We start from the raw sequence: 23,664 nt of genomic DNA on the forward strand, positions 1-23,664 counted from the left end.
CTGACAAAGTTGCTTCTCATAGGGGTATTATGGGTTAACAATTCTGATACTGCTATATATGTATACTGGAATTAAACAAGTAAACTAATGGTGGATGATAGGTGCCAAGTTTCCTACTGGTGAAGTAGAAGTTTACAGATAAGCAAAAGGGGGAAACTAGAATAACCTATGTGGTAACTGGGTAGGATGGAGACATTAATATGAATTCACATTTAGCTTAATATACAGATGGTTACATAACATTTACAGGTAATGTACACACAAGTATTTTGTTACTCTGTCAGTTGCCCCAGGGCCTAGGAGCAATGACATCCCAGTAGTAACAAGAGTGTATCCAATGCCCAGATTCTGATTTCTAATACCATTCTCCAATAAAAGGAACCCCAGCACTCCTTGGAGAAATGGCTGATTCTAGGACTGGAGCAGGAAATATATAAAATAAGCCTAGAGTATCTTATAGTGCCAGAAAGTACAGAAGTGCTAAACAAACAAAACTTTGATTGGGGGGGGTATGTCAAAGGGAGGGACACAGAAGCCAACTGAAATGACAGCATAAGTACAGTAATGAACAGGTGCTTTTATTCATAGGTAAATTCATGCCAAAGACAGCCCCCACCCTCCTGAGGGTTGCAGCTGGAGAGAGAATCCAATGAATGTTGTTTAAACATTTGAAACTTTTGGCAGGAATTCTGGGCCCACCACAACTGTGGTTTGGTTTTGCTTTGTTTTTAGGTAAAATACAGCTTTAACAAAAAATAATGTAATTTCTATCATAAATCCACATTTCCTTCTAAAAGCAGAAAACTTGATCACTTTTTCCCAAGTAAGCTCAGTAAAATTATTGCGCAGTTTTTTAAATTTCAAACTTAGGCATTTTTAAGGTTCTGCCCCTCATTTTCTCCCCTAAATACCATTTAAGTTTCAAGGAGGGCTTGTGCGGGGGTGTGTGTGTGTGTGTATTGAGTGTATATGGTCAAGAGGCATTCTTTGTTCTCTGCTGGCATCAGCCACTATTTATTTTTTTTAATTTTTAAATTTTTATTTAAATTAAATTAATTAACATATAGTATTTTATTAGTTTCAGAGATAGAGTTCAGTGATTCATCAATCTGATACAATACCCAGTGCTCATTCCATCATGTGCCCTCCTTAAAGTCCATCACCCAGTTACCCCGTCCCACACTCCCCACCACTCCAGCATCCCTCAGTTTGTTTCCTATGATTCAGAGTCTCTTATGGTTTGTCTCCCTCTTTGATTTCATCTTGTTTTATTTTTCCCTTCCCTCTCCTATGATCCTGTTTTATTTCTTAAATTCCACATGAGTGAGATCATATGATACTTGTCTTTCTCTGATTGACTTATTTCGCTTAGCATAATACCCTCTAGTTCCATCCACATTGTTGCAAATGGCAAGATTTCATTTTTTTGGATGGCTGAGTAGTATTCCATTGGCTATATATACCACATCGTCTTTATCCATTGTCGATGGACATCTGGACTCTCCACAGCTTGGTTATTGTACCACAACTGTGTTTTTATGGAGACCTACCAACCTCTGGGCTGAGTAGTGGAACCGGATTCAAACCCAAAACCTGCCTAGCTCCAGACTGCATGTTTTTAACCACTCTGCACACTGCCTCTCATAAGCTTAAAAGCAAGTGCGGTTAAGTGAAAACACAAAATCATGCATAGAATATATGAGGAAAAATAAACAAGAACCTAGTAGCGGTTTGCTTCTGAGAAGGAACTTGGGTGTTTGATGGACAAACCACCAGACTTAACAATTCCACTTCCACGACTCAATACTACGGGTATAAATGAAAATGAGATAAAGAAGATCAATCTGATACAGAAAAATCTCCAAGATACATTGTTAAATGAAAATTTAAAAATTAGGTTAACAACAGTTTGAATAAAATGTTCCCATTTGTGTTAAAAAAAAAAAGATTCCATTGGCAATGCTATCTCTGGGGAGTGGAACTCGGTATCAGGGATGGTTAGGAAGCTCTATTCATTATCATTTGTGTATTGTCTTAATTTTTAAGTTATATGATGCATTTTCACAATAAAAAAAATTAAAGAACAATAAATGCCTAGTTCTGCCACTCTATGGTCCTGAGCAAGTCTGTCTCATCTCCTGGAGTTTCAGTTTCCCGCTCTGTAAAAAGAGACAACGCTGCTCCCTTGCAAGGCTGCTGTGAGGAGAAATGAGATAACATGTACAAAGTGCCTGCCCTGTGGTAGGGCCTCCTTATCCCACTGATAGCTCACCTGATCTTATGAGAACAGCACCAGATTTCAAGGGAACAAGAGCTGGGAGAAGGATACTACCTCAAGCTTATCTCACAATGATACTATTATTAATATCTTCCTTGAAAGGAAGCCAAGTTGCCCCACCTTGTTAAAAGCACTGACCTAGGATGCAGAGGATCCCATCAGGTCGAGACTTGCTGCTCTGGGTCAAGATGCTCTGAACCTGGCGGAGTCGGCTGCAGCTGCAACAAGAACAGAAATCAGCTCCTGAGTGCCAGCACACAAAGGCATGAGGAGGAGGAATGATGCTAGGGATGGGAACTGGTCCTTGCCTGGTTTGGTATCAGAACTATTAACATGAACTGGGAAGTACTCCCTTCTCTTCTATCTTCTGGAAGAGATTATGCAGAATTTATCTGAAGCCTAATCTGAACCGCTGATTACAAACTGGACAGTCTGTGGCTCTGTGGCTCAATAGAGAGTGGAGCCAAAGGCCCTCTCATGGTCAATGCTAGACAGGACTGGGACCCAGCAGCTGATCAGAATGCTCTCTGATGACTTCTCATTTTTGAGGATTATCAAAGAAGAGTTTCCACACTTATTTGCCCCAACTGTGGTCCTCATCAGTTTTCCAAAAACAAAAAAAACATATAAAAACCAAAAAATTGGTTTAAGGATCTAAATGAAGCTCTGATTCATCATCACAACTACCTGCAGTTAGAGTGTCAGCCAAGGGTATTTGTCCCCCTTTCTGGGCAGGTCTATTCCTGTGGCCTTAGCAATACTCCCTCCTCCCAAACAAAGCATAAGGAGAGGCACTCCCAGACATTAATATCACTTCTAAGGATCCCATGGTCTCCATACCAACCCCTCCTCCTTCCCAGCAGTCCCAGAAAAAGATGCTCAATTTCCTGCCTAAGACTGATCCTTCCACTATATCTCTCCCTGTCACCTCCGGGTTCAGGATCTGCCTCCACTACTCATTCCCTAAGACTCCTGTATTTAATTTTTTCCCTATGGTCAGCATAATCTCAGCCTTACCACATCATTATTAACTAAGATCCTCCACAAACCAACTACACTAACCGTTCCATCTACGACAGTCAGAATTCATCCCCACCCCTCGCTGAATCTGCTCCATCGCACTGCCCTATATTCAACCAAACAACAGTATTCAACCAAACAACACTATTTCTCTTCTCTGAGTTCTTTTTTTCCCGTGGATTCTTTCTGATGTTTCCACTCCCAAAAAATCGATTCCATAACTTAGTTGTCATTATCATTGCCTTCCCTCATGATGTTCACATATACTACCTAACATCTAAACCAAAGACAGTACTCCAAGAAAAGAAAGCTATACACCAATATCATGAATATAGCTCTAAAAACCCTTAATAAAATATTAGTAAATAGAATTCCACAACATATAAAAAGAATTATGCACCATGACCAAGAGGGGTTTACCCCAGGGATGCAAGGCTGGTTCATTATTGGTAAATCAATCAATGTAATCCATCATATTAACAGGCTAAAGAAGAAAAAAAATTACACAACCATATAATTGATGCAGAAAAATCATTTGACAAAATTCAACACTTGTTCACAATAAAAACACTCAGAAAACTAGGAATTAAGATAATATTTAATAGTGAAAGACTGAATGCTCTTGCCCTAAAAGGAGGAACAAGAAAAAAAAGTCTGCTCTCATCACTCCTATTCAACATGATAATGGAAGTTCTAGCTAGTGCAATAAGGCAAGAAAAGGAAATAAAAGACATACGTATTGAAAAGGAAGAAATAAAACTATCCTTATCTGCAGATGACATAATAGCCTATTTAGAGAATCTCATGGAATCTATAAGAAAATCCTAGAAATGGGCGCCTGGGTGGCTCAGATGGTTGGGCATCTGTCTTCGGCTCGGGTCATGATCCCAGGGTCCTGGGATCGAGTCCTGCATCGGGCTCCCTGCTCCTTGGGAGCCTGCTTCTCCCTCTGCCTCTCTCTCTCTCTCTGTCTCTCATGAATAAATAAATAAAAAGTTTAAAAAAAAAAAAGAAAAAAAGAAAATCCTAGAACTAATAAGTGAGTTCAACAAGGTTGCAAGGTCAACATAAATCAACTCTATTTCTGTATCAAAGCAATGAACACATGGAAACCAAAATTAAAAAAATAATGCCATTTAAATATAAATTTAACAAAACATGTATAGGATTTACATGCTAAAAACTATAAAACACTGATAAAGGAAATCATAGAAGGGGCACCTGGGTTGCTCAGTCAGGTGAATGTCAGACTCTTGGGTTTTGGCTCAAGTCATGATCTCAGGGTGGTGAGATCAAGCCCCACGTCAGGCTCCAAGCTCAGCATGCTGGAGATTCTCTCCCTTTCCCTCTGCCTTGGCCCCTCCTCCTGCTCACACCTGCTCTTTCTCTCTAAATAAATAAATAAAATCTTTTTAAAAAGGGAAATCAAAGAAGATATAAGTAAATGGGGAGACACTGTGTCCATGGGTTAGAAGACTCAAGATAGTATAGGTGTCAATTCTCCCTAAATTGATGTACAGGTTTAACACAATTCCTTCAAAATCCCAAGATTTTCTGTAGATATAGACAAGATTAACCCAAAACTTACATGGAAAGGCAAAGGAACTAGAATAGTTAAAAATTTCTGAAAGAAGAAAAAATAGAGGGGCACCTGGGTGGCTCAGTCATTAAGCATCTGCCCTCGGCTCAGGTCATGATCCCCGGGTCCTGGGATCAAGCCCTGCATCGGGCTCCCTGCTTGGCGGGAAGCCTGCTTCTCCCTCTCTCACTCCCCCTGCTTGTGTTCCCTCTCTCACTGTCTCTCTCTCTCTGTCAAATAAATAAATAAAATCTTTAAAAAAAAGAAGAAGAAAAAATAGAGGAATCACTCTGATGTCAAGACTTATTACACAGCTAAAGTAATCAAGACTGAATGGTACTGATTGAGAGACAGACACATAAATCAATGGAACAAAATAGAATTGCCAGAAATAGACCTACACAAATACAGCTAATTAATTTTTGATAAAGGTTCAAAAGCAATACAATGGAAGGATAGTCTTTTCAATAAATGGTCTTGGAGCAAATGGGTACCCACAGATAAAAACATGAACCTCAACCTAAATTTTGTACCTTACACAAAAATGAACTCAAGACAGATCACAGATTTAAAATTTTAAATGTAAAACTATAAAATCTTTAGTTTTTTTTAAAGATTTTATTTATTTATTTGACACACAGAGAGAGAACACAAGTAGGCAGATCAGCAGGCAGAGAGAGGGAGGAGAAGCAGGCTCCCTGATGAGCAGAGAGCTTGATACGGGGCTTAATCCCAGAATCCTGGGATCATGACCTGAGCCGAAGACAGACACTTAAGCGACTGAGCCACCCAGGCACCCCAAAACCATAAAATCTTTAGAAGATAACAAAAGAAAATCTTCAGAACTTAAGATTTAATGAAATTCTTAGACTTGATATAATCCAAGAAAGAAAAAAATCAATAAACTGGACTTCATCAAAATTGTAAACTTTTGCTTTGTAAAAGACCCTGTTGAAAGAATGAGAAGACAAGCTACAAACTGGGAGAACATATTTATATCACATATCTGACAAAGTAGAATATATAAAGAACTCTTAAAACAACAGTAAAAAATTTAAAATCCAATTAGAAAATGGGCAAAAGGCATAAAGAAACATTTCCTCATAGAGGATAAAGAGATGGCAGATAAGCACTGAAAACATGTTCTACATCATTGTCCACTAGGGAAATGCAAATTAAAAGCACAATGAGCTATCATTATACATCTATTAGAAAAGCTAAAATAACAAACACTGACAACACTAAAATGCTGGGGAGGATTCAGAGAAACTGGATCATTCATACATTTCTAAAGGAAATTAAAGTTAGACACCAATAATGGAAATACATCCATGTTCGTGACTGGAAGCCTTCATATTGTTAAACTGTCAATTCTACAGAAAGTGATCTACAGATTCAGCATAATCCCTATCAAAATCCCAATGATGTTTTTTGTAGAAATAGAAAAATCCATCCTAAAATTCATAGGACATCTCAAGGGACCCAGAACAGTCAAAACCATATTGAAAAAGGGACAAAGCTGGAGGACACACTTCCTGAGTACAATAGTAACTACAAAGCTATGGTAATCAAAACAGTGTGGTACTGGCCTAAAGACAGACATTGAACAATGTAATGGAATAGAGAACTCAGAAATAAACTCTTTTTGTGACTGGCTTATTTCACTCACTATAATATCCTCACAGTCAAATTATTTTTCACTAGGGTACCAAGACCATGCACTGAGAAAGGACAATTTCTTTTTAAGATTTTATTCATTTGACAGAGGGAGGGAGAGAGAGAGAGAGAGGGCACAAGCAGGGGGAGGGGCAGGCAGAGGGAGAGGGAAAAGCAGGCTCCCCGATAAGCAGAGAGCCCGACGTGGGGCTTGATCCCAGGACCCTGGTATCATGACCTGAGCTGAAGGCAGACACTTAACCAACTGAGCCACCCAGGCACCCCAAAAGGACAATTTTTTTCAACAAATGACTTTGGGGACACTGTATTATCCACATGAGGAAGAAAAATTTGGACCTTACTTTACATCATATACAAAATTTAACTCAAAACAGAAAAAAGACCTAAATGTAAACCTGAAAACTGTAAAACTTTTAGAAGAAAATATATGGGAAAAGCTTCATGAAACTGGATTTGGCAATGATTTATTGCTATGACACCAAAAGCACAAATAAAATAGAAAATACGGAAATCAGACTTTATAAAAATTAAAAACTTACATTCACAGAAGGATACAATCAACAAAGTGAAAAGGCAAACCAGAGAATGGGAGGAGATATCTGCAAATCATGTATCTGGTAAGAGACTAATATCCAGAATATATAAAGCACTCCTACAATTCAACCATACACACACACACACACACACACACACACACACACAAACCCATTCAAAATAGGCAAAAGACTCGAATACACATTTCTCTAAAGAAGATATATGAATGGCCAATAAGCACATGAAAAGATGTTTAACATCACTAATCATGAGGGAAATGCAAATCACAACAAAAAGGAGATACTAATCCCACACAAATTAGGATAACTACTATTAAAAAAAGAAAAAAGCAAGCAAGGATCAGGAGAAATTGGAAGCTTTGGGCACCGCTGGTGGGAATGTAAAACTGTAGCTGCTGTGGAAAACAGTATGGCAGTTCCTCAAAAAATTAAAAATAGAGGGGCAGGGGGAGGCAAAAATTTAAAAATAGAATTATTTTATAATCCAGAAATTCCACTTCTGGATATATATCCAAAAAAAACGAAAACAAGGATTTGAAGAGATATTTGTATACCCATGTTCACAGCAGCAATATTCGCTATAGTCAAAAGGTAGAAGCAAGTATCTACTAATAAGAATAAACAAACTCTGCTATATACATACACTGGAATATTATTCAATCTTACAAGAAAGGAGATTCTGAAACATGCTAAAAACACGAATGAACCTTGAAGACATTATAGTAAGTGAAAAATAAGCCATTCACAAAAAGACAAATATCATATGATTCCATTTTTATGAGATACCTACAATATTCAAATTTATAGAGACAGAAAGTACAGTAGTGGTGCTGGGCTGGGGGAAAAAAGTGGGGTTACTGTTTAATAGGTACAGAGTTTTATAAGATGAAAAGAGTTCTGTGGGTGAATAAGTGGGATTGTAGCACAACAATATGAATGTACTTAATGTCGTTAAACTGTCCATTTAAAAAATGGTTAAAATGGTGAATTTTGTTACAGGTATTTCACCACAATTAAAAAAAATTTTAAGTTAAAAAAAGTCAATGTCACGTAAAACAAAAAGAACAGAGAGGGAGAACTCCTAATGTGAGAGATTAAATAATAATAACAGCAATGTAATGTAAAAACCTTAATTTGATTAAAAAAAAACAGGGAAATATCCCTGAGACATCTGGAAAAATTTGAATATGGACTGGGTATTTGATGGTAGTAGGGAATTACTGTTAATTTTCTTAAGTGAGATGTTATTGTATTTATACCTAGAATGTTCTTTTTTTTTTTTTAGCAGATACGTGAGGAAGTACTTAGAAATGTCATGATATCGGTAACTCTTCTGAAAAGGGTTTAACAGAAAATCAGAATCAGAAAAACAAAAGAAAAATAAAGATAACACACACAGCAAACTGTTAAAAATTACTGACTCTAAGTGGTAGGTATATCAAGTATTTACCATACTACTCTTTCACCTTTTCTGTACTGTTTGAACATTTTCTTAATAAAAATCTGGGGCTGGAGGTAAGGGTGGAAGCAACTGTGGGTTTTAGAAGCAGCAGAACAGAAACTGCAAGACGATCAAGATTAAAGCAAGAAACTTCTTTCCCTGGGAAATGGATGTCTGCCCCCCCACTCTTTCATGTTTACTACAAGATCAATCTTGCAATAATTCTCTGCACTAGAAATATTTCATCAAGTTGGTACTTTGGCCCATTTCTTAACCCATATGAACAGCAGACAGACTGCCAAGGTTACCAAGAGCTCTTTGGTTTTCAAATTAACAAGCAGCCAGTGACAAAAAACATGAATCTGTCATGTGACCAGGAAACAAACAGCTCCCCCAACTACTGCTGTGGAAAGCCAAGACAACACTGAGAACAGGAGCAAAAAGCGTTTCTTTTCCACAAGTATCTTGGCCAAATAAAATGGAAGCATATAAAATACAGAAAGACCTTCCTCTTCCCAGAGTAAAACACTATTCTAATTAGTATCTCTTACTTTCCTGTCAAATGAGTAAAACTAAATTCAGTTCTTTCCTTTATACATTTTCGTGCTTCCCAAATTTAATTTTTAACCAGAACATAGCCTATTTGTATTAAACTTGTCACTTATTGAAATACTTACCTATTAAAAAAAAACAACAACCCAGTAAGTATAGAGAAAACCACAATCACCGGTATTCTCAGCACTAGAATTAGCCTCTATTAACATTTTGACATACTCGCTTTTATCGACCTTAGTGCCACATGTAAAATATTTATTATCCCTTTTTTGATGAAAAGAAGTGGAATATTAAAACTGTCATTGCTCCTGACCCCCAGAGGTCACCACTGAGCTTGTTGTATATCCACCAGTCTTGTCTTTTTTTTTCGCCAACAGAAACTTCCAAACATACACCAAATCCCTCAAGAGCACTGCCCTCTAGCTTCCAGGTTTACCTGGGTGCTGCTAGCACACCCTGGGGAGATAGATGGCCCGAGGTCACCACGACTTTACGAAGTTCCTCTTTCAGAGTACCTGTAGTCTCAGCAGACCCCCTAATGTGGTTTATGTCAAATATGCTGCTTGTATACTATACTTTATTTCTGACTTTCATTGGGTTCAGACTCACAATCTAGACATAATAGATGATAAAGTGAAGAAGTCAGACCTAAACAGAAGCAGTTTACCCAAAATCACAAGGCTGAGCCAGGATTAGCAGCACCAAAATGTGAGTCACCAGATACGTTAACTCTGAACTTTTCCTTTCTGCTACACCTCACCGATGCCACAGACACAGTTTCTGAATTCTAAACAGTCCGTCATCTCTGTTTTTCCCATCTTCAGGTTTATAATAGTTAATTCACTGCAGGTTTATAATAGTTAAGAAAATATACCTTACTGTATACACAGCCAGGTATATTTTCTTGTTTGTATTTCATTATCCTGGTTCCCTGGAAATGAAGGACAAAAAAACCTGAAAATTCTATTTTTGCCTGTTTTTTTCTCCATAAGTGACTTTATGTTAACTTTATTTTCAAAATTAAATAATTAATGAATATATTGTCCTTATATTCTGAATGCTTTGTGTTTTGATTGTTTTACAAAGTGAATCCTCATACTAATCTGGTTCACCTTATTATAGAAAACTGCTGGGAACAATTTGGTGTGAATCTCTCAGTAATGTATAGTTTGGGTGAGTTTTTTGGGGGGGGGGTGGATTGCTTTTACATAAAATCATAATCATGAGATATATAACTGCTCTGCAACATGCCTTTTTCCACTTAACATTATGCCTTAAGGCCTTTCCAAGTTAGTACATAGAACTCAACTGCATTTTTAAAAGTGCCATACTGTATTCTTTTGTTTTTATTCAACCAGCCACTCTGATTAACATTCAGGATATTTATTATTTTTGCAATAGCAAATTGCTTCAAAGAATAACTATATCCATCTTTGGCACTGCAAAAATTTCTGCAAAGTAGAGATCTAAAAAGTAGCACTGCCAGTTTAAGAGGTATCTGCATTTTAAATTTTGACAGACGTTGCCAAATTGTTTTCTTAAAACTTTAAGGTGACTTAAAAGTCACCTACAATATACCAGACTACCTGTTTCCCCATAACTTTCTAAACCATGTGTTATCACTCTTCAACTAATTTTCATTATCATACTTTTACATTTCTCCCTAATCACTAGGGAGACTGTCAGATGTTTACTGATCATCTATATTTCCTTTTCTGTGAATGCATATTCTTGTTCTTTACCCATTTTCTATTTACTCAGGGGGGGTTCTGAATAATTAATATATTCCATATTTTAAAAGTCGTATTTTGGTCATATGCCGCAAATATTTTCTTTAAACTTCTAGACTTTGTTTATGGTATCTTTTTTCATGCAGGAGCTGTCAAGTTTTATTTAACTAAATCTGCCTAACTCTATCTTTAGGCTTAGGAATTTTAGGTCTTCCTTTTGTGTCTTCCCCACTCAGTATTATAAAAAAAAATAAAATGCCAATTACTTAATTTTATTTGTGTGTGTGTTTTAAACATTTAGCTCTTTGCTTCTCTGGAACTTGCTTTTTTACTTTTGTGAAGTGGGAATATAACTGCATTATTTTATTTTATTTATTTATTTGAGAGACAGAAAGCATGAGACAGAGGGAAAGGAAGAAGCAGACTCCAGGCTGAGCAGGGAGCCTGAAGCTGCTGGATCCCAGGACCCTGGGATCATGACTTGAGCAGAAGGCAGATGGTTAACCGACTGAGCCACCCAGGTGCCCCAATATAACTGCATTTTTCTCCAAAATATAAATGATTGTCCCAAGACCACATATTGACACTTTTTATCCTCTGATGTAGAATGCCACTTTTAGCATATGCTAAATTATTATATAAAGCGGGATCCATATTTTCGATCCTTATTTGATTTATTCTCTCAGAAATAGTACACTTAAAAAAATCAAATTACTTGAACTTTGTAATAAATGGATTATTTTTATATCTTATAGAGCGAGTTCTATCATTGTTTTATTTTTTTATTTTTTTAAGATTTTATTTATTTATTTGAGAGAGAGAGAGTGAGAGAGAGCCCAAGAGGGGGTAGGGTCAGAGGGAGAAGCAGACTCCCTGCTGAGCAGGGAGCCCGATGTGGGACTTGATCCAGGGACTCCGGGATCATGACCTGAGCCGAAGGCAGTCCTTTAACCAACTGAGCCACCCAGGTGCCCCTCCATCATTGTTTTAAAGATCATGGCTTTCACTGAACACTTTTTCTTTTTTTTATTATTTATTTAAAATTTTTAAAAGATTTTATTTATTTATTTGACAGAGAGACACAGCGAGAGGGAGCACAAGCAGGGCGAGCAGGAGAGGGAGAGTCCCCCTGCTTGTGCTCCCTCTTTCGGATTGGGAAGCCTGCTTCTCCCTCTCCCGCTCCCCCTGCTTGTATTCCCTCTCTCGCTGTGTCTCTCTGTCAAACAAATAAATAAAATCTTAAAAAAAAAAAAAGATTTTATTTATTTGTTAGAGAGAGAACACGAATGGAAGGGAGAGGGAGAAGCAGACTCCCCACTGAGCAGGGAGCCCAATGTGGGCTTGATCTCAGGACCCGAGCCAAAGGCAGCCACTTAACCATCTGAGCCACCCAGGCGTCCCTGAACACTTTTTCTTTTTTTTAAAGATTTTATTTGTTTTTTAGAGAGAGTATGGGAGAGCACAAGCAGAGGGAGTAGCAGGCAGAAGGAGGAGCAGGCTCCCCAACAAGCAAGGAGCTCCGTGTGGGACTCCATCACAGGACCCTGGGATCATGATCGGAGTGAAGGCAGACGCTTAACCAACTGAACCACCCAGGGTCCCTGAACATTTTCTTTTTAAGATGAATTATAAAATCAGTTTGTCAAGTTCCAGAAAAATTCCCATTGAGAATTTGTATTGTGATCATACTGAATTTGGACAGCACTGAGCTCCCCACTCAGGAACATGATTTATCTCTCCATTCATTCCTCTCCTGTTTTATGTCCTTCTGTCAAGTTTTATATTTTTATTTATATAAGTTTTACACATTTCTTATTAGATTGATTTCTAGGTATTTTAAAGTTTTTGTTCCCATTTTGAATGTCATCTTGAATCCATTACCTTTTTCAAACAATTTGATAAAATCAGTTCTATTAGTTTTATCCACTATCATAGTTTTCCAAGCAGTAAATCATAGCAGTTTTATCTCTTCAATATTTACAGCTTTTATTCCAACCCATTAATTCATCATGTTTTTACTGAGCACCTACTGTGTGTCAGGCACTGGTTATTCAAGAGCTGGGGCGGGGGGTACTTAGCAATTAACAAAAGGACAAAAACCCTTGGGATGAAAATACTAGAATTTACATTTCATTTTTTTTTTTTCAGAACTTACATTTTCTTTTTTACACGGAGCTCGAGCTCACAACCCTGAGATCAAGACCTGAGCTGATATCAAGCGTCAGACGCTTAACCAACTGAGCCACTCAGGAGCCCCTAGAACTTATATTCCAATTGGGAAATGAGTGAAGGAGAAATAAAAATAAATAGGAAAAGTACAGTTATCATATGGTGGTAAGTGGAGGACTGAGAGTCCTAAGAGAAGGATGGGCTGCCATTTGAAGGAGAGATACCAGGAAAGGTTTTACCGAGAGGACGTTTGCATAAAGACCTGAAGGAAGCTAGAGAGCAAGCTGCACAGTAAGTGCAAAGGTCCGAAAGCAGCAATGTCTACAGCAAAGTGAGGAAGACAGTAGCAATAGGAGATGAAGGGGGGGGAGGTGGAAACTGGATTAGAGTCTTGTCAAAGTTCATGATTTGAGATTTTTCTTGGAGTGTTTTGAAAAGAGGGATGACTTATACAAGATGACTTATATTTTCATAAGATGACTTTATTTACTGCATTGGAAACAGACCAAAGGGGGACAAGAGTCGAACCTAAGACACCAATTAAGAGCCTACTGCAAGAAGTAGATGATTATTTCTTTTGCTAATCATTTTTTTTTATTAAGTAGGCTCCATGCCCAGCGTGGAGCCCAGTGCAGGGCTTGAACTCACAACCCTGATTCAAGACCTGAGCTTATATCAAGAGTCAGATGCTTAACCAACTTAGCCACCCAGGTGCCCCTCTTTTGCTTATCTTATTACATTAGCTGAAACCTTATTATGTTACTTGATTTAAATCAAGAATGAATATTAAATTTTAAGTAGATTTGGGGGGGCATCTACTAGTCTGTTAATTTCATTGATAGATTTTGTTTATTTATTTATCTATCTATCAGAGAGAGAGGGAGAGAGAACAAGCAGGGGAAGCAGCAGAGGGAGAAGCAGGCTCCCCATTGAGCAAGGAGCCCAATGTGGGACTTGATCCCAGGATCCCGGGATCATGACCTGAGCCAAAGGCAGACGCTTAACTGACTGAGCCACCTAGGCGTCCCTCATTGATAGATTTCCTGATGATGAACAACTCTTGCATTTCTGGGACAAATTCTACTTATGTGTAAAGTTGTTTTACCATACTTCTAGATTCAATATACTTTGTTTTATTTAAATTTTTGCATTTGTAGTTCTCCTTGTTAACTGCCAGGATTATGCCAGCCTCAGAAAACAAGTGGCAAGTTTTCTGAGGTATGTACTTAACTCAGCATGCTTTCCACTTCTACCTCCCCTGATAACTAACACTTCCTGGCCACAGTGTCCAATTTTGACTTACCCAGGAGCAAGTCAGGGCAACTGGAGTCCTTACCAGGGATTTCCCCATTTTAGACCTGGAAGAGAAATGGCCTCTAGGGTCATAGCGCAGGAAGAATGTGTATTTGGGGTTGTATGGATAGAGGCAACTATTCCAATAGAAGAGTTTTGGTTCCAGTTCTTGAGGCCCTGGTTCCTGCACCTCTTCCTGTAGGAAGTCTATATCCCTATTATTCCTTCCAGTCACATAAGGCAATGCATTCTTTTTACTTAAACCTTTGAGATGGGTTTCTGTCATTTGCAACAGAAAACATTCTTCTTAATACAAAATCAATCCCCAGAAACATTTAGGGATGAAGCATACAGATATCTATAACTTACTTTAAAAAGCATTACAATATAAGATGGATTGATGGATAGAGGAGTGGATATATAATGCAAATACAGCAAATATATTAAAAGTGTAGAATCTAGGTATGGATACATATGAATGCCACTGAACAATTCTTTCAACTTTTCTTATGAACATTTTCATAATAAATGCTGGGGGGAGAAATCAACTGTAAGAGTAATATAAACAAGCCTTAACAGCATTAATTTGGACTTCAGGTACTGATTAAAAGAAGCTACTGTAGGACTACTAGGGTTTAAGAAACTTGGCCCTGAGTTAAAGTGGCAATTATTTATTCCCCTTGCAAAACTAGAGACTTGGGGGGGTGTCTGGCTGCTCAGTCAGGGGAGCATGTGACTCTTGATCACAGGCTTGTGAGTTCAAGCCCCACACTGGGTGTGGGGATTACTTGAAAATAAAATTAAAAACAAAACAAAACAAAACAAAACCAGCCCTAGAGACTTGGAAGAAAGGCAAAAGGCAGGATGTGTAGCAAGGCAATAAATGTCATTTCCCACCAATGTCTTTGCTGGAGCAACAACTTGCAATGGAAAAAGCAATGCCAATGTTAAAACATGGTTAACCACTGACCATAAGTGACTTGAACTGAAAGGACACATACATACACACACAAGATATGAATGAGAAATGCATTGGCATCATTAAATATTTGATGACTTTAGTTTTCTCCCAGCACTTTCATGTAGCTCACCAGAGCCATTAGTAATCCTAAGCAATATAAATTTCATTCCACGTTGTTACCTCCCCATGGGAGAGACGTTTACCCAATCCATATCCATTCTCCCCTTCTTTTTAACTCACAGTACCCCAATTTTATTTGGGGCAGCAATGGTCCAGTTCCTCTGTTTCTAGAGCTGACCAATGAGACATGCAGAAGTCAACATGTGGAAGCCTCTGGAGAAACTCTCTGAAGGGAAAGAACCGACTTAACTAGGAGAACTGTCCCTTCTCTTTCCCCTTGCCTGACAGACATTATAGCTGGAGTTCTTCCAGCCATTTTGTGACCATGAAGCCATGGAATCCACTTGCTAAGAACACCAAAATACACAGAAGAGGCCTGGATCCCTCCCTGATGACTTTATATAAGGACTAGCCTGCTCTCCTTAGACAGACATCTTTTGCAAGAAAAAAATAAACCCTTAAGTTAAGTCATTATTGTTAAGCATTTTTTATCAGCTGCCAAACATAGCTCCAACCATTAGGCCACCTTATCTAAAATGGGTAAAATTGGTGCCCAATTGCAATTCAAGTCTACACATATTTCATGAACTGGGGTTTATAAGACATTCCACAAACAAAATCCAAGAAGTTCAGAAAATGCCACCTGCCACAAGTGGAAAATGTTATCTGGAAGTCTGTTCATGATATTCTGGTGTAACGACATCTTATTTTCCATTTTCTTCCTTTTCTCTGGCTTTCTCTGAGCATTTTCTCACACAGTCTGCTCTTTGTAAAGTCAGTTTCACAAGTCCTCATTCAGAAAGCATCCACAATTACTTTCCCTCACTTCTTTGACTATTAAATGCAGGCCAAATATAAATGCAATGTGGGATCCTTGATTGGATCTTAGAGTAGAAAAAAGACATTAGTGGGAAAACTGGAGAAATTCAAATAAATAGTCTGGAGTACAAAAGCCAAGTAAACAAAAGTTTACTTAGTAAATTAAAGCACTATACTAGTATTAATTTCTTAGTTTTGATAAATGCACGTGGTTATATGTAAGATGTTAACATTAGAGTAAGCTGGATGAAGGCTATATAAGAACACTCTGTACCATATTTGCAACTCACCTATAAATAAAAAATCATTTATTTCAAAATAAGAAGTTGAAAACGAAAAACATGCCAAATGAGCTGACTTTTCCTCAAACCTCAAAATCACAGATAAAAGTTTTAAACACCCACATTGCACACCCTTTTTCTTTTCCTTTTTTTAAACTTTCAGGGCAAAACAACAATAATTTAAGTTGTGTAACTCTGTAGGGCATCTGCATCTCATTCACTCCCTTCTCTAAAAATTAGAACATCACAGAAAAGCCCAAGAGCTATGATACATTTTCAAGATACTGTATACTATTAATGCCACCATATTCACTAAATTAAGAGTCCTCAGTACACAGTCATCCCAGACGCAAGTGAAAAGGCAGATACTCAGACCTCTACCTCTGGGTAGGAAATAAGACCATAAAAGCCTAACTAAGCAAACCCTCTTTGCTTCTATAGGCAAAACACCAAACCTCCCTGGCCAGCATCTAAGCAAGTTATACTGGAGGTAAAGCTTTGCATTTTCAGATATACAATGCTTTGCATTCTGAGTTTTCTTAAGGCAATACCCATCCGTACAATATCAATTATTATTTCTGTATACCTGTAAACCCAAAAGAGTACCATGGGTATTGGCTATTAGCCAATAAATATCACCTGAAGAGATAACTTGCCTGTGTGAGGCTTTACTGAAGTGCTCTCTGTAGAACATCACTATCATAAACCACTGCTCACCATCTAGCTCACATGTGATTCTTCATTCTCTGAACACCTATGAAATTTAACATAGCCCACAGCTTCAACTGTAATTATTCTCTATTTATTCAATAAATAATTAGTGCAAGCAATATTTCATAATAGCTTACAACAGCAGTTCATATTTACTGAATGCTGTCTATGTGCCAGACACTGATCTAAGTACTAGGGCAAGCAATGTGGGAAATGGCAATAAAAAATGGTCCCAGGCCTTTGGTATTCCAGGGATAACAAAGAAAGTCCTTCCTTGTTAGTCCCTTAACAAGGAAGAAATTCCACCTGTACAGGGTATAGAGGATCCCCAGCACAGGAACCCCTTAATCAGACTGTTTTGCTAGAGCACATCCTCCAATGGCTTCTTAATAAAGGGTGCATGTGAGGTCAAACTTTGAGAATTTGCATGTGTGAAACGTCTTTATCCATCCCTCAGACCTGCTTGAGAGTATGGATGGATACTGAATTCTGGGAAGGAATCCATTTTCCTTCAGAAGGCACTGCTTCTCCATTATCTTCCAGTTCCCAATCTTGCTGCAATCCTCTGATTCCTGACCCTATCTATGTGATTTTTGTTGTTCTACCTTGGCATGGATATTTTTAAATTAGTTGTGCTGGACTACTGGAAAGTCCTTTTGATCTGGAAACTCATGTCCTCTGGTTTTGAGAAAATCAATCAATTAATTAATTAATTTATTTAACTTCTTGCTTTATTTTCTTTTGGCTGATTTCTTCTTGCCATCAAACAATAACCACCCACTAGCCCTTCTTGTTACAAATACCTACAAACGTCTGGGTCATTTAGTTCTCCACATTCCCTAAAGATTTTTAGCTTCTCGATCACTATCTTTTTTGCTATTACTGCTCCCATCTTCACTCACGATCATTTCAGTGAGCACTAAGACAGGTAATCCTCCCACTATCCTTACCTCTCAGTTCCTTTACTCCTGTCCTCCAATGATGTCCTCTATCCTACTTGAGCCACACACTTCCACAGTGTCCATGTCCAAACAGCTCAACATAGCTGAAGGAAAGGCATACAACCATGCTAACTGGGTCTCACCTTAAATTTATGACAACAAACAGCAAATGGGCACTTGTAGCTGCGTGGCAATCCTAAAACATTTCCTTATTTAACTCATTTTCCCCAACTCTCCTGGATGGATTTTACACCTTCTTTCTTCTCAAACTTCTAACACCTTCTCTACTCTTCATTTTTAGCTGAAGATCTGCCTTTTATTTAACTGCAAATATAGAAATAAACAGAAAAGAATTTTCACTTTCTCCCACCACCAAGCTACCAACACACTAGCATTTGGGTCTATATACTCACCACAGATGAACTGTCCATGCACCTATACAGCCTGAGGCCAATATATCCATTTATGTCCTAGATCCCCTTCCCTCTCACCTGCTCAAGGACTTCACCCCTGCAATTGTCCCTTCTTTTAATTATCAATTTTCCTCTCTGTACTCCATCATTCCCATCAGCCTCAAATGTTTTAGGGAAGCTATAATGTCTGTCCACCTAAAAACAAAAGAACTCTAACACTTCTACCCTTCCAACCAGAGCCTTATTTCTCTGCTTTCTCTGATAGCCATGGCCCTATTAATTCTGCTCTCTCTCATAGCCAAAGCCTTGTTGCCCTGCTCTTCAATCCTTGAAACAACATAATTATGACAATCTATATGCACTGTCTTCAATTCTTCTCCTCCCATTTTCTCTTGAACCCACTGCACCAAACCTGTTCTTGTCAAGGTCACGAATGATCTCTATGTTACCAAATATAATAGTCTATTCTTAGTCCTCATCAGCCCATCAATGGTACTTATTATTTGGCTTTCCATGACTGTCCTGGATTCTTCTTCCATCTCAGAGGTAGGAAGCCACTTTCCATCAGAATTTGGAAACAATTGCTACACTGTCTTTCGTAGACAGGATACTCCAGGGCTTGGATGTTGGTCTTCTTTATCTACATTTGCTCCCAGGATCTCTATCCAGTCTCAAAGATTTAAATAAAAATGTGGGAGTCATCAGCGTACTACTTCCAGTCCCAGTCTTTCTCCTGAACTCCAGATTCATATACCCAAACTGCCTATCCAATCTCTCCATTTGGATATCTATTAGGCAACTCAAAATGAATAAGGCCAAATTCTAATTTAGCAGGTGACATTGGTTGAATTCCTGCTCTGCTCTTTAGTGGAATTCCTTGTGTTCTAAGTGTTTAGCTGCTTATGGTAACCATCTCCAATCTGTCCTAACATTTCTGGTAGCCACTTTCACTGTTAGAAAGTATTTGAACTTTGTGCAGAATAGAAAACTGCACAGATAACTGACCTCTTATTTTCTCCACAAAAGTGCTCTAATTCCAGTGTTCCCAGTATCAGTAAATGGCAATTTCATTCTTCCAACAGTTGAGCTCAAAACTGACTATGCCTTCTTACATTATTGTTCCTTCAGCCCTATTTCTTCCTCAGTACTTATTTCTCAACACTCTGCTTTATGATTTGTCCTGTTTTTGTCTCTTTCCACTTATAAAGGAGCTCTTTGAGGGCAGTGGCCTACCTTATTTGTCTCACAACACCTAGCCCAGTGTATGTTGGATTATTTGTATAAAGAGGAGTAAAATTTAAACTGATAAACAGGTCCTGAGCAGGATCAGGTCCTTCTGCAGAAAGAGATTCTTGAGTAGGAAAGCATTATTTCAGCTACTTCCACTGGTTCCTTAGTACAAGTCAAGATAGTTACTTGGTAAGAACTCCAAAATCACAGTGGCTTGAAACAATGAAGGTTTACTACTTGCTCTGCATATCAAACATAAGTCACCTGGAAGTTTGCTTTGAGTCCCAGACTGATAGATTAGCCACTACCTGCAACACCAACAGTCACCACAGTAGAGGGAAAGATAGTGGCATATTATACACCAGAAGCTTTTACCATGAAGGAATACACATCATTCCTGAACACACTGACTAACCAAAAGCAACTCATAAGGCCATACCCAACTTCAAGGGGGCAAGCAAGTATAATTATACCACATGCCCAGGAGGTGGAAACCAAAAATAGCTGATGAGCAGCACTGATGACTACCACATCCTGAAAAAGCAGCTTCTAGTTCTAAGCAACAGCATTTTAACTCCTGATCTCTATTCCCCATCTGTGAAAATGAACTCCATTGCTAGAAGGGAACCACACACTTGCAAAGTACTATCTATAGGTCTTTAGGAATGTAACTTCACCAGTTAGGCCTGCCTCTTTCATCACTCAGTGCTGCAAAGAATCCAAATATGGGTGACAGGAAAGTGCTGAGCCCATACCTGCCATTCAATGTCAAAAGTCAGGAAAAGGCTTGAATGGGTAAGAAAAGCATGTTCAGTTATGTAGAAGTAGGGTAAGGGAAGAGAACCCTGACTCATTTTCTTTTAACAAAGGTAAAACAGGCCTTGGGGTTCCTTGTATTATCACTTGTCTGAAGACCAACAAGTTTCACTCAAACCACTTGTTTTAAGATTCAGAGTTTACGATTAATAAAGTTAGCCAACATTAATTTAACAAAGAAACACTATTTTTTAAAAATGTTGTGCACTGCCATGTTCCTAGAAACAAGGAAGGCAGCAGTTATTTTAGAGATGGATTTCACTGGGAAGCTTTTTTCTCTTAAAAGTTTCAAAGACTCAAGATTCCTAAGCTCAAAATGATCTGGGATGAACCCCAAATCTATTTGGAGCTTAGATTTAATGGATGGCTGCTCCAAATTCTAAGTATCTCGCGCAGGGGCACCTGGCTAGCTCAGTCGGTAGAGCACCCAATTCTTGATCTCAGGGTCGTGAGTTGAACCCTCACGGTGGGCATGGAACCTACTTAAAAAAAAAAAAAAAAGAAGTTATCTGTGCAGTTTTCTATTCTGCACAAAGTTCAAATACTTTCTAACAGTGAAAGTGGCTACCAGAAATGTTAGGACAGATTGGAGATGGTTACCATAAGCAGCTAAACACTTAGAACACAAGGAATTCCACTAAAGAGCAGAGCAGGAATTCAACCAATGTCACCTGCTAAATTAGAAGCAAATTAGGACTCCCAAATGCAACCATGGGTATCTAGCCCTACCTCTCCCAACCTTTATTCATTCAACAAACAGGGGTGGGGGAAGGAATGCCAAGAAGTAAACGAGGGACAGGATTTTAAGATTTAGTTCTTGCTCTCCATGAATTTGTTCTTGTTAAAACAAAGCAGAAACAAAACAAAACAAAACAAAAAAACAGATTGGCGAGGAAAAAGTTAAAAATACAATGCCTTAAGTACCATAACAAGGATACAAGAAGAACCATTTTGACGTATAAGTTAACAATCTCCTTTCAAGGGAACAACATATTTGCTTTGCTAAGTTATTAAAATAGAGAAAAAGCAAAGCAAAACAAAAAAAAAACCCTCTTCTGGTTTAATGACAGTTTAGCAGATCCCAAAGCCCACTTCTCTCCCTCTTCTTTCTTCCTCTCTCAACGATCTCTGCCGCAAATGCTCCTTCATGCCAACCTCCACACTCTGCTAGCGGCCTCATAACAGCTCCATCGCAAACAATGCCCAGACTATCAAGGTCAGCCCCAAAGGCACTGGGAGCAGAAATCGGAAACGCGTCTTCCTATAACGAAAAGGGGCGGGGACCCTCCCCATTATCACCCTCCCCATCCCGAGGCACCCAGGGGCTCTGTCTCTAGCCTCAGGGGCTTAGGGTCCGCCAATTCCTCAGGGGCTTGGGGTCCACCAATTTTGGGGGTTCTAGGCCTCTTTTTCCTATTCATCCAGTTAGTTGTCTCTCCTGCGCCTCCCCCCAACCTGAGCTCCCTATTGTGGAAGGACGGAGAATCGCGATGCAGGCTGGGGGAACGCGCAAGAGGGAAGATGCTGTCAGCGTGTATGTACGTAGGGGGCGGGAGGGGGGCACTCTTTAGGGATGATGCTGTCAAGGGGGAAGGCCCTAGAGGAGACCTACTGTATGGGGAAATCATAGGTAAACCGTTTCTGGAGAAACCTATTCGGGGGTTCTACCCAAAGCAGCTACTTTGGGGGGGGTCTCCACAGATAGCCGTTTCTGGGGGAAATATTCTAAGTGGAAGGCATGTGAGTTACGCAAAGAGAACCCACTGCCGAGGTTCTCTCCACAGAGGAACCTTTCCTGGGAGAAACCTACAGGGACGGGGATGTCATAAGAGGGGGTCTCCACGGAGGAGCCGTCTACAGGGGAGCCATTGTGGGAGCCGCTACACAGGGCGCAGTTCCTGGGGAAACGTCCCTCAGGCAGCCGTTTAGGGAAAACCATCTGCAAGGAAGCCATGTCGGACCACGCCCTGCGGCGGGAGGCGTCGCCCGACCCCAACAGCCCGCAAGCCCCGGCCGGGCCGCCCCTCTGTAGCCTCGGCCCCACGTACCTGACGGAGGGCGACCCGCGAGCGGAGCCGCCGGGGGACCGCGCGCGGGGCAACCCAAGCCGGTGCGGGGGGTACACGTCCATGGCGGCGAGCGGCAGAGGAGGACGCTGCCGCGGCGAGGGTCGCTCAGGCCCGCGGGGCAGCTGCAGGCCCGCTGCGGCCGGGCGGGGCGGCGGGGCGTGCCGGGTGGGCGGGGGGCGCGGCGCGCGGGGGCACGTCGGGGCGGAGACGGGGCCGGGCGCGCGCAAGGATCGTGGATGGGGGCGTCGGAACCCGTTGGGATGGGGGTGGGCGCACCGCCGCAGAGCCGCGCCCTCCCTAAGCTGCGACGCAGCCTGGCCGGACGTTGGGAGCGCGGGTCCCCAGGATGAAGGTTTCCACGCCGAGGCTCTGCCCTGTGCTCAGGCCCCGCATCATGGAGTGGGGCTCTCTGCCGCACCCCCAGCCACGCACGCGGACGCGCCCGGGGGCGGGGCCTTGCTTCGCCCCGCCCCGTTCTGCCGGCTTCGGCCTCCAGCCAAGGCTTCCGCTGCGGCAGTCAGGTCCCGGGCCCTCAGCGGCTCCCACGTTCCGGTCTCGCTTCCCTAGATCTCCCAGGCGGGTGCCTTGCTACTCTTTCTTCACCCACTGCTAATCAACTGCGCACCCTCCCTTCAGACATCCAGCCGATTCCTAGTCGACCTCAGGTTAGCGGTGCGCTCACACTCATGCGCAGGGCATGGGCGTCAGGGTCTCATCGGTTCCAGGAGGATCCCTGCTTTTACTGTTCAGATCCTGTCTGGACCTGTTGCAGACTGCAGGGTCTTGTAAAAGAAACCTAATCCCATCGAGACTCAGTCTTTTCGTGTGTGAAACGGGGGAAATACTTAGTTGTTAGGGTTATTCGCTTACGCAGGACGTGTTTTGATTTTGTCTTGTGTCCCGTACTGACTTCAGGATGCCTTACATGCCCTGTATTCATCTTTTTGCAGTCAATTACAAAAATTTTAGAGTTATTTTCCCACCGAGGCAATCTGAGCTTAAATCAC

At 40.2% G+C, this 23,664-nt stretch overlaps 1 protein-coding gene across 4 annotated transcripts in view; it reads right to left on the reverse strand.

Moving 5' to 3' along the window:
* Nucleotides 1–23,089, reverse strand: part of DNAAF9 (dynein axonemal assembly factor 9) — a 129,922-nt gene extending 106,833 nt beyond the window's left edge. For 2 of the 4 annotated variants that reach the window (XM_073878312.1, XM_073878311.1), the window contains exons 1-2: nucleotides 22,637–23,089; nucleotides 2,417–2,496 (exon numbers count right to left, since the gene is read on the reverse strand). In XM_073878312.1, the coding sequence (XP_073734413.1) occupies nucleotides 2,417–2,496; nucleotides 22,637–22,719 (163 nt within the window). In that variant the 5' untranslated portion in view covers nucleotides 22,720–23,089. Of the gene's footprint in view, nucleotides 1–2,416; nucleotides 2,497–4,519; nucleotides 4,688–22,636 lie in introns of all 4 variants that reach the window. The other 2 variants (XM_073878313.1, XM_025876579.2) reach the window with 2 other exon arrangements.
* Nucleotides 23,090–23,664: the final 575 nt, after the last annotated feature.

This window comes from Callorhinus ursinus, unplaced genomic scaffold (genome assembly GCF_003265705.2).
Source record: "Callorhinus ursinus isolate GAN/ISIS: 27379988/994484 unplaced genomic scaffold, GSC_fseal_2.0 scaffold29, whole genome shotgun sequence".
Classification (NCBI taxonomy): domain Eukaryota; kingdom Metazoa; phylum Chordata; class Mammalia; order Carnivora; family Otariidae; genus Callorhinus; species Callorhinus ursinus.